Consider the following 10,734-nt stretch of genomic DNA (forward strand, 5'->3'; position numbering starts at 1 on the left):
ACTCCCTCTCTGCCTTCCTTGCTTGGTGCATCTTTTGTTTTCACAGGGGTAGGCTACCCAGGCTTCCTTTTCATGCACTGCCATGGTATATTGAACTGAAATGGACATACATTCTGTACATTTATTATTCAGACTCTCCTAGGGTACAGGGGCATCAAAACATGCCCTCCTTTATAGGCAAGGAAATATACACAGAGTAAGTTGGTCTAAATTTATTTAAACTTGTTACAGAAGATAAAATTTCCACTGTTTTGGGTCATACGATTATAGAAATCTGAGTTGTAGGTTACTACAAAAGAATGTAAGACAAACAGTTCAAACTGCAGTATAAAAGCTTTATTTAAAACTCAAGTGTCTCCTCATTGTTTGCAAATGGGTTTCCTAAGTTGTTCCATTACAGTTATTACAGCTCCAAGAAAACCAAAACCTCAAAGATGTTCTGTCCCACCTTGAAAAACTCAAAAGTGAGAATTAGAAGTTAACAGGTGAAAAGATTTGCCTTTTTTGTATCATGAAAAATTATTCATATGTAATATTAGAACAAAACTGCAAAATTCTCTAGACTTCTCTGTAGAGACCTTCAGCTTACTATTTACTGCATGACAGCGAGGTGTTATTTTCCACAGACATTTGGGGGGAGTTTTTCTGTTGTTAAAAGATTCCCAGCCTTCAAACTCCTGTTTGAGCAGTCCTGGGGACTAAACCATGACCACTCAAGTAAGTGCCTGCCCACTGTGCCCTGTGTCTCCTCTTGCCCCTTTTCTGTTTCTATTTTGAGGCAGACTCAAAAGGTACTCAGGGTGGCCTTGAACTGAAGCCCTTTTTAAAAGCCCATTCAACTCCAAGGTCATTTTGAAAATGGGAAGAAATAATCTAATAGCCACAGTCAAAGCTTCCAAGTGTCTGAAGTTAGATTCCATTCCCTACTGACAATGTCTTCCCCTACTTCTTTGGATAGCAGAGGCTCTTTGTATAAAATAGTCCTTGGGGTTTTGGTTTTCTGTTTTGTTTTAAACTGTCAGTGAAACATCTGTGTCTTTTGAGGGATGTGTTTAGTGAACACTTTTCAAGTCCTGACTGATAGTGTCCTGAGGTATACGCACAGAAGCAGGAAGCATCTCAGGACCATTGCAGGCTGACTTCTGTACCAACTGTATTGAAATATAAAAAGCAAACACCTGTTCCTAATTTAGAGCAACGCTACAGACTAGAGCAAAACCTCAGTAATACATATGCAAACTTACAATATAAAATCATTTCTGTCCCCATGACGATTACCAGTTTGCTTGTAAAGTCATTTCTGACATTTTCCAGTCTCCCTAAAAGAAGTGTAGCATTCAGCTGACAGTTTAATTGACACAGATTCTGTTGCCCAGGAATACAGTTTTTGACTTAGTAACAACTAAGAAAATCAACCTAGTAAGACTAGAATTAAAGGCATTCTTTTGGATTCTGTCTTTTAATATTTCAGAGGAAAACCAGAAGTGGCTTCCAGTGCAACAGAGACACTATACTGATCAGACCTTGGGTAATGTTCTCCAGCATCATCAACAGAGTGAGCTGTGTACTTGGGGCTTTCACCACTCACTGTTTTTGTGCCAGTTTGCCATAGCCGCCTCTCCCAGCATCGTAGTCCTCCCGATATTCATCTCGAACCTTAATTGGAAAAAACACAGTACCTTGGAATGTTGATGCAACAATCATGCCAGACATAGCTAAACCTTTTTGGGTGTCCATGAACAAGCAGGGCATAAAAATTAAAGTAAAATTCATTTGAGTACATTTTGCTTTTGTTTTAGGCACTGTTGCAGGGGAAAGGCCCCTATTATGAGCTCAGTAACACTTAAATGTACAGACTATTTTTAAGTCTAAAATTTCCTGCTGTATACCCATCTGTGATTTCCACATTCAGGAGACAGAGGCAGAAGGACCTCAAGTTTGATACCAGTTGGCTACATGGCAAGATCTTGTCTCAGGAAACCACCACTCCAAACCCATCAACACTAACAAGCACAAGTTCATAAAGGATAACCACAAACTGACAAAACACCTATTCATAACTGGAATCCCAGGCAGAACAGCTCTGATGCCCTTGGAGCATACCTGACCCCCAGACCGTCCACGTCCATACTGCCTGCCCTCCTTAAAGCCGGCATCCCAGTCTGTACGTATGATCCGGTCATCCAGACGAGTTCCATTTATGTATCTCATGGCATTCTCTGCATCTGCTCTCGAGTAGTATCTTAAGTGTAAGTATTAAGGAACACCAGCATTTCTTCAAGCAAGAGACAGGAAGCAACACACCTACACAATGCAAGTTGCTAAAAATTTTTTTAAAGTAGAAAAGCTAGCCCAACTAGCCTAATACTCATTATGTAGAAGCCAGTTCAAAGTTGGTCCAATAGCACTTAGGGACACGTAAAGGATAGGTAAAATGACATTTGTCAAGGCCTGTGTCAGTCATGATTTCCTATATATATATGTGCTAATAATTATTTGGCCCATGTTTTGATTTGCAAATAGAAAAATATGGTTAATGTAATAATAATGTTGGACTACATACAAACTTCTTACATAAGAACAATGATCCATAATCCTAGCACTCAAAAGGCTGGAAGCAGGGGGGATTGCTGGGTTTGAGGCCAACCTGGGTCACATATCAAGATTCTGTCTCAAAACAAAAACAATGTCAAAAAAGGGGGGAGGGACTGGAGTGATGGCTCAATGGTTAAGAGCACTTCCTCTTTCAGAAGCCCTGGGCCTGAGATACACAACCTATGTGGTGATTCACAACCTTAACTCTAGTTCTCAGATCTGATGCTGCCTTGTGATCTCAGAGCACACCACGTGGTGCAGACATATGTGCAGGCAAAGCACTCACATACGAAAAAGTAAAATATAAAAATTTTAAGAACTACCACCAAAAGAAAATCTTATTTCTACACAGACATAAAAAAATCCTAATTACTGACTTAAGTTATAATTGGCAGCTAGACTTGCTGATCTAGATTCACCTTTCTTGTCTTTAGATACGGAAACTTCTGGTGAAATTTTAGCACCGGACACCTAGACAATGCCTAGAAAACAGTAGGCATTTAATGACCTTTGTTTCATGAATGAATGCTTGACAAAGAGCAAAACCAATGAGCAACAGCAAGCTTACTTTTGTACACTTATCATGACTGTTGTCTGTGACTTGCAAGGCAAATGTAAACACTGGTTCCTAGGCCATTGTGGTGACATGGGCCTTTATACTCAGCTTCCTGGGGGCTTTAGCTTAGTCTACACAGCATCACAAGATTTTTTTTTTTTTTTTTTTTTTGAGACAGGGTCCAAGGTCTGTGTAACTCAGGCTGTCCTGGAACTCATATAGACCTGACTGAACTCAGAAAGATCCCGATTCTGCCCTGAGTGCTGGGATTAAAGGTGTCACCATAGCTGGCTAGAACTCTGGTTTTTGAGACAGGGTTTCTCTGTGTAGCCTTACTGTCTGGGAACTCACTAGGTAGATCAGGCTGGCCTCAAACCCAGAGATCCACCTGCCTCTGTCTCCCAGGTGCTGGGATTAGACACTTTTCTTAAAGATTCATTCATCTGTGAACAAAATTTCTGAACAGAATATAGTATCAGTTTCACAGTTTACAGAGTATGACTCAGAGGAAGGACTGAGAGAAAGGATAGGATTATAGTAAGTTAGCGCCTTAAAAAACCAAGTGAGGTGTAGTGGCACACACCTTTAGTCCTAACACCAGGAGGCAGGCAGCTAGATGACTAGAGTTCAGGGTTAGCCAGGGCCATATTAAAAAAAGAGGCAGGCACTGGAACTCTTGCTCCGTCCTGGTTCAATGGGTTCCATTAGATGCCCAAGAAGGATACTCCACAAAACAGAACCCACATGCCGTTTTCTTCATTTTATCCAGACCCATGATGATCTTCTTTATATCACCACTCTTGCTGAAGAGTTCATAAATCTGTTCTTCAGTTGTATAAAAGGAAAGATTTCCAACATATAATGTACAGCTTTTCTTCAGTAATTTTTCTTGTTCTTCATTGTCACCCTAGAGTTTCAAATAGAGACAAAGTTAAACGTTACAACTTAAAAAAACATTTGCTTAGGGCTACAGAGTGCTCAGCCAAGAGAAGAACTAGCTGTGCAAGCCTAACAACTTGAGTGAAGTGGAACCCTAGTGAAGAGTTGGATGTGGTGCCTGCACCTGTGATCCCAGCACTCCTACAGGAGATGGAGCAGGGAACCGAAAATCTCCTTGAAGCTTGAGGCCAGCCTAGCCTGGAGTACACAGTGCAGAGCAAAAACAAGAGTGAATCCTCCACAAGCATTACACATACATACAATGAACAAACTTGGAAACTAAAACTATGGAACCTTGGTTAAAGTCATATTCCCAAGTATAATAAAGATGCCCATCCTGATCTGGAAATTAAAGGCTCTCATCATCTGATCCCTAGCACATAAGAGGTAGTTGTGAAGACGGGCTTATAGGTTAAGAGTACTGACTATTCCAGAGGACACTGGCTCAATCCCCATTGCCCATATGGCAGTATATAGCTAACTCCTGTCCTAGAGAATTCAATACCCTCTTCTAGCTTCTGTGGTTGGCTAACAGGCATGCACACGGCACACAAATGTACATGCAGGTAAACGCCCATACACATGAAATAAAAAATATATGGATTTTAAAATATGGATTTATTTGTTTTGGAACATTGCAAATTGAACCCAAGATCTGACATATTATGTAAGAACTCTACCAATTTGGAAGTATTTCCATTCTAAAACACTAATGTAAGGTTCAGCCTGCTTTTAGTGGAGAAACAAAGCATAGAACTCCTATACCACACTGCCGTAAGAGTGGCATGCCTTTTTCTTCATAGTCCATTGTCCTCAGCACTGGATCCTTCTCTAATGGCCAAGTTTAAATTCTACACCTTGACAACATAGGAGAAAGGCCTTTTACCCTTTATAATAGAAGTCTTGTCAGTAGTCCCCTAGAGCCTATTCATAGCAAACACTGCTAGGTGATTTGCATGCTTATGTTTTTGTGTATGTAAGAGGTTAGTGACTACTAAGAACTTTTTTTTCTTTTCTTCCTTTTTTGAAACATAGTCTCACTATGTAGCTTTGGCTGATGTAGAGCTCAGAGACTTGCCTGTTTCAAGATTCCATGTGCTGGGATTACAAGTATACACCACCAAGTCCAGAAACACTACCCTTTTTTGTTTTTTAATTATTCTTATTTTTATATACATTGGTGTTTTGCCTACATGTATGTCTGTATGAGAGTGTCAGATCTTAGAGTTATAAACAGTTGTTAGCAGCCATGTGGGTGCTTGGAATTGAACCAGGGTCCTCTGAAAGAGCAGTCATTGCTCTTAACTGCTGAGCCATCTCTCCAGCCCGTTTTGTTTTTTTTGAGACAGGGTTTCTCTGTAGCTTTGGAGTTTGTCCTAGAATTCACTCTGTATAACAGGCTGGCCTCGAACTCACAGAGATCCACTTGTCTCTACCTCCAGAGAGCTGGAATTAAAAGGCGTGAGCCACCACTGCCCAGCAAGACTCAACTTTCTCTAAAAGACAGAATCAAGTTAGAGAGTGAGCTAGAGATGGGAGTTTAAGCAGGCTTCAACCAACATAAAACAATCCCCAAGGGTAAGATGGTTCACCATGTCTTAGACATAGTATTTGATTATTGGTGGTGATGGGGAACAAACTCAAGGCTTCACATTAGAATGCTAAGCAACACCCCCAGTCCCAGGTTTGTTTCGTTTCTCTGGGACCTTACATTGTAGACTAGACTAGTCTTGAACTTTGAACGCCCTGTTTCAGCCTCCTGAATGCTGTGATTATACACATGAGCCACCACACTCAGCTAGCATGGTATTTAAAAAAAAAAAGAAGTGTCTTTACAAAAAAAGGAGTCATCCCTGGGCTTTCTAGCATTCCCACCGGAAAGGACACATGCACAGATGTGATTAAACAGGCTACTGACTGACCAGACATTTGTAGCCCAGACATTAGCCATATGGTGGAATTCAGTCTGGAGTAGCTGATAAGACTCATGTTCAGGGCATTCACTCAAGAATTCTGCAATTTTCATCTAGTATTCCTTAAGTAATGTTGATCCAGTTCCCTTTTTTCTGAGAATGTAAGTGTACTAATTATCTCTGGATTCTTTTTAGCACAGAGCTCAGGCTAGTGTGTATTTACTTATTTATTATATATGCAGTGTTATACCTGCATGTATCCCTGCATGTCAGAAAAGGGCACCAGATCCCATTACAGATGTTTGTGGGCTGCCATGTGGTTGCTGGGAATTGAACTTGGGACCTCTGGAAGCCAGTGCTATTAACCACTGAGCCATCTCTCCAGCTCTGCAGGTGTTTTTTTTTACTTAAGTTAGTGTGTGTACACTCCCGCACAGTGTGATAGGATAGCCCTTGGAGACCAGATGCATCAGATGCCCTGAAACTGGTTGTGAGATACCTGGTGTGCTAGGGACTAAAATAGAATCCTCTGGTACAGTACTATCTCTCCAGACCCTTTTGTTGCTTTTTTGAGACAGGGTTTCATGTAGCTTAGGATGTATTGAACCTATGTAACCAAGGCTAATGTTGTATTTCTGAACCTCCTGCCTCCATCTTCCAAGTACTGGGCTTATAGGCACTCACCACCACTCCAAGTTTATGTACAGCTCAAGATCTACCCAAGGGCGCCATGCATGCATGCTAGGCACGCATTCTACCTATTGATCTAAGTTCCACTTAGCCCAAATGGTTTGTTTTGTTTTTTGAGATAGGACCACATAGCTTAATCTGGCCTCAGACTCCTGATATTCATGCTGCCACCTCCCCCAAATGCTTCACCAACAGGCATGGGTCATCACACCCATCTCCAAGTTAGGTTTTTGGTTTGGCTTTATTATTATTTTATGGGTAGGGGTGTTTTGCCTGTTTGTATGCCTGTGTACCATGCGCATGGCTAATGCCTTCAGAGATCAGAACAGGGCACCAGATCCCCTGGAATCAGTTACAGATGATTGTAAGCCATCATGCGGATGCTGGGAACTGAATCTAGGTCCTCCAGAACAACAGCCTGTGCTAACCTTCCCAGTTACAGTTTTAAAGGGACATTCAGCCATACAAAGAAAATAGTAATTTTTCCAGCCCCTGGGAAGGCTCAAAGGACTTCAGATCAGAAAGAACTGTATGTGGTGGGACCTAATGTATCATTCACATTTTACACGTGAGGAAAACAATCACCTAAGGTGAAACACAGGAGTTACTCATAGCCACAATTTAAACCTAGTCTCGGGCTGAGCATGGTGGTATACTCTTTTAATCCCAGCACTTGGGAGGCAGAAGGAGGTGGGTCTCAAAGTCAGCCTGGTTTACATGAGTTCCAGGTCAGCCAAGGTTATATAATGAGACCTTGTCTCAAAAAACAAGTAAAGCTGGGTGGCGGCAGCACACGCCTTTAATCCCAGAACCACTCCAGAGGCAGGTAGATCTCTGTGAGTTCGAGGCCGGGCTGGACCGACAGCCTCCAAAACAATACAGAGAAACCCTGTCTCGTAAAACAAACAAACAAAAAAAGTAAAATTCTGGTCTTATCCCCACTGCCGTATTGCCTTAAGATCACTACAGGATTGAACAGGTGAAATCTACAAAATAGTCACTTGTGTTCAAACAAACAGCTGGGGGGGGGGTGCACACCTTTAATAACAGCACCTGGGAGGCTGCGACAGGCAGATCTCTGTGAGTTTAAGACCAGCCTGGTCTACAGAGCGAGTTCCCGGACAGGCAAGGCTACACTGAGACCCAAACAAACAAACAAGCCCAAACCAAACAAACCCATGGTTTTAGAACTTTGGATGAGCCAGTAGAGAAGATAATCATTTTAGCATGTTCAGGCTGATCATGTGCTCTTGCTGCCTCAGTCTCCAGAACAACTGGGAATACAGATGTCCACCACCGCATCTGGCTAGCAGATTCACTTTGAACTGCTGCTCTTACAAGTAAAATCCAAACAGTCTACAGCTTCAGTGTAACTTAATTTCACACTAAATACAGCACTGACACATCGTACTTACAAGACACTAGAAAATGCACAACAGAAATTATTACTGTCTGAACAGAGCTACAGGCTTTTGACAAAAGAGATGAATGATTCCTCTCCTGTTGTTGTTGTTTTTTTTTCTTTTTTGGTTTTTACGAGACAGGGTTTCTCTGTATTGTTTGAGGCTGTCGGTCCAGCCTGGCCTCGAACTCACAGAGATCCTGCCTCTGCCTCCCGAGTGCTGGGATTAAAGGCATGCGCCACCACCACCCGGCCTCCTCTCCTGGTTTTAACCTTGCAGGATGCTTAAATTCTAAATCGTTAGTTATTGATAGGGAACTGTTCAAAGTAATGAGAACAAAAAAAAAAAAAAAGGTACAAGTGAAACTCATACCAGACACACAGTATACTAAGCTGATTGGGTTGGGTTTCTGTGTGTGTGTGTGTGTTTCGAGAAAGGGTTTTCAGTGCCTCTACTGGATTTTGCCATCCAGACGACCTTAATGTGACTCGTGTGGCTTGTCCCATGCCGATGCCGGACAGACAGCAAAAACAGGACGCAACTTTGAGTCTCCTACTTCTGCCAACTTTGTAGGATTGTCTTACAAAACTAAGGATTTGCCGGGCGTTGGTGGCGCACGCCTTTAATCCCAGGACTCGGGAGGCAGAGGTAGGCGGATCTCTGTGCGTTCAAGGCCAGCCTGGTCTACATGACAGTCTCCAAAACAATACAGAGAAACACTGTCTCGAAAAAACAAAACTAAGGACTGTAGTACCAAACGGCAGTGTCTGGCTGAGTGTAAAAACAAAAACGGCTATAGTGTCTGGGTCAACCGACGCAGGGATACCTCCTTCACTACAGACACTTTCCCAAGCAAGACAAGCCCATCAAACAGCCACCACTACCCGAACCTCCCTGCATTGGTGCTGGTACCCGCGGCAGCAGTAAGAAAATGTAAAAGCAAGTCTCAGGCTCCCTAGGGGATAAAGTGGTTTAAATAATATCCAAACATCGCTGGGACCCCAACAAAACAGGAAGACACAGTAAGACAAGTGCAAACCGTTTCTCAGTATTCCAGCCCAAAGCCTGCCCCTCTCGTGGCCCGGCCCGCCTCACCCGGAAGTGCTGGTCCCGGTACTCGCTGAGCTCCACGTAGGAGTCGCTGCGTAGCGCCTTCAGGAGACCACCGGACATGGTGCGGAGACACGAACCACGACGCGGCCACGACTGGAAGGACCAGGCGGCGGCGGCGGCGGAAACGGAAATGTGTGCGGCCTGCTGCAGTAAGCGGACGTGGTCAGGGCCAATCGTGGTGCGGCTGTGTCGTCATCATGCGGCGCCGCCTTGTCCGCCGTCGGGCGTGGCCGGTCGGAAGGTGAGTGAGGCGTGCCCCGAGTTCCCGGGCGCTCGGAGAACGATGATTTTCCGGCGGCTGCTGGCAGCCCTGCTGCACAACCCGCAGCTGGTGGAGCGGCTGTCCGAGTCGCGGCCTATCCGGCGGGCGGCCCAACTCACGGCCTTCGCGCTGCTGCAGCTACAACTGCGCGGCCACGACGCGGCCCGCCGTCTGCGCGCCCTCTCCGATCAGCCCCTAGGCTCCTTGGGTCGCCGCGCCGCCCGGTTCAAGGACACCTTCACCCAGGAACTCCGCCGCGGCCTCCGGAACCGACCAGGGTCACCCCCAGGTCATCAGAAGGGCCCGGGCGCCAACGCTTAAGCACAGACTGCACTCTCCCGAGCCTACGTCACGTCCCCTCCTCCAGTGCTCTACACCGATCTTAGCACACGTGAGTCATCTCGGGCACGGTGCACGGCTTCGAATCCTGACGCGGATTGTCAACATGCAGAGACCTGAGGTCATATGGACTTGTACGTGGTAGTCCTGTGACTATGCAGGACATAAAGACCCCGAAGGCTACTAGAGATAAGAGTCTGCACCAAAACATAGTATGCCTGACAGCCAAGGACAAACGACCAGGAAGCCTGCCTTCTACAAGCGGGACTGAAGTGGAATAAATGCTTCTGCATCTGCGCTGGTGCAGGAGAATACCAGGGAACATGGTAGATGGAATGACAACCCTGATTAAATACGGAAGCTGACTGATAAGTCTGTAGGATCTTGCTAATAATAGTTTTCACGTTAAGCGTCTGTGTTGATATCTGCTGTTGCATTCTGTGTGGCTTGTGACTTAAAAGCCCATTCGTGTGAGAAAATGGAGGCCGCTTTTCGAGCCCAAAGCCTTGTAGAGTGAGGTGAGCCCAGGCTCTTGATCACGCCCTCCTCTTTGCAGCGTTTACACCGCCCAGGGACTGGCTTTTCAGTCACCACCAGGCACTCAGGCCTCTTACAGCGGCACGTGGTACTTGGTTTCCTCTTCTCCATTTTGAGGGTCCTTCTGGGGTACTCATTATGGTCAGGTACCTGAACTGTGATTAGGAAACCAATGCACATAAACTGCCTTGTCATTTTGAGACTCCTTACTATTTAAGCCACTCGGTTAATGTTAACATCTAGGAAAGTTTTTAGACTGGGCAGTCTGCGTTCTGTTTCCACTGCAGAATGCTGAGAGCTCCACAGCAGCCCCGAGAAGGAAGAACATCTGAGAGAGTGATTTTTTTTTTAATCTAAGTGCTGGGATTAGTGCCTACAGCCTTGAGC

At 44.5% G+C, this 10,734-nt stretch overlaps 2 protein-coding genes across 2 annotated transcripts in view; one reads left to right on the forward strand and one right to left on the reverse strand.

Moving 5' to 3' along the window:
• The window catches only part of Senp5 (SUMO specific peptidase 5), a 35,707-nt gene extending 33,935 nt beyond the window's left edge, over positions 1-1,772 (forward strand). The window contains exon 11 of the mRNA XM_013114498.3: positions 1,472-1,772. The gene's annotated coding sequence lies outside the window, so the exon portion shown is untranslated. The remainder of the gene's footprint in view (positions 1-1,471) is intronic.
• Positions 198-9,526, reverse strand: Ncbp2 (nuclear cap binding protein subunit 2). The gene is made up of 4 exons (XM_005071564.4): positions 9,192-9,526; positions 3,877-4,058; positions 2,104-2,242; positions 198-1,656 (listed from the first exon to the last, which is right to left on the reverse strand). Exons 1-4 carry the CDS (start codon positions 9,267-9,269, stop codon positions 1,585-1,587), a joined length of 471 nt encoding a protein of 156 aa, XP_005071621.1. The 5' UTR covers positions 9,270-9,526; the 3' UTR covers positions 198-1,584.
• Positions 9,527-10,734: the final 1,208 nt, after the last annotated feature.

Source organism: Mesocricetus auratus, unplaced genomic scaffold (assembly GCF_017639785.1).
Source record: "Mesocricetus auratus isolate SY011 unplaced genomic scaffold, BCM_Maur_2.0 Super-Scaffold_100008, whole genome shotgun sequence".
NCBI classification, from domain to species: Eukaryota; Metazoa; Chordata; class Mammalia; order Rodentia; family Cricetidae; genus Mesocricetus; species Mesocricetus auratus.

Excerpts from the sequence above, each read along its gene's own strand:
- Ncbp2 (XM_005071564.4), bottom strand. The coding sequence starts at position 9,269 with ATGTCCGGTGGTCTCCTGAAGGCGCTACGCAGCGACTCCTACGTGGAG. Across the intron at positions 4,059-9,191 it reads ACCGGGACCAGCACTTCCGG|GGTGACAATGAAGAACAAGA; the intron begins GTGAGGCGGGCC and ends TTGAAACTCTAG. Across the intron at positions 1,657-2,103 it reads GTGGACGGTCTGGGGGTCAG|GTTCGAGATGAATATCGGGA; the intron begins GTATGCTCCAAG and ends TTTCCAATTAAG.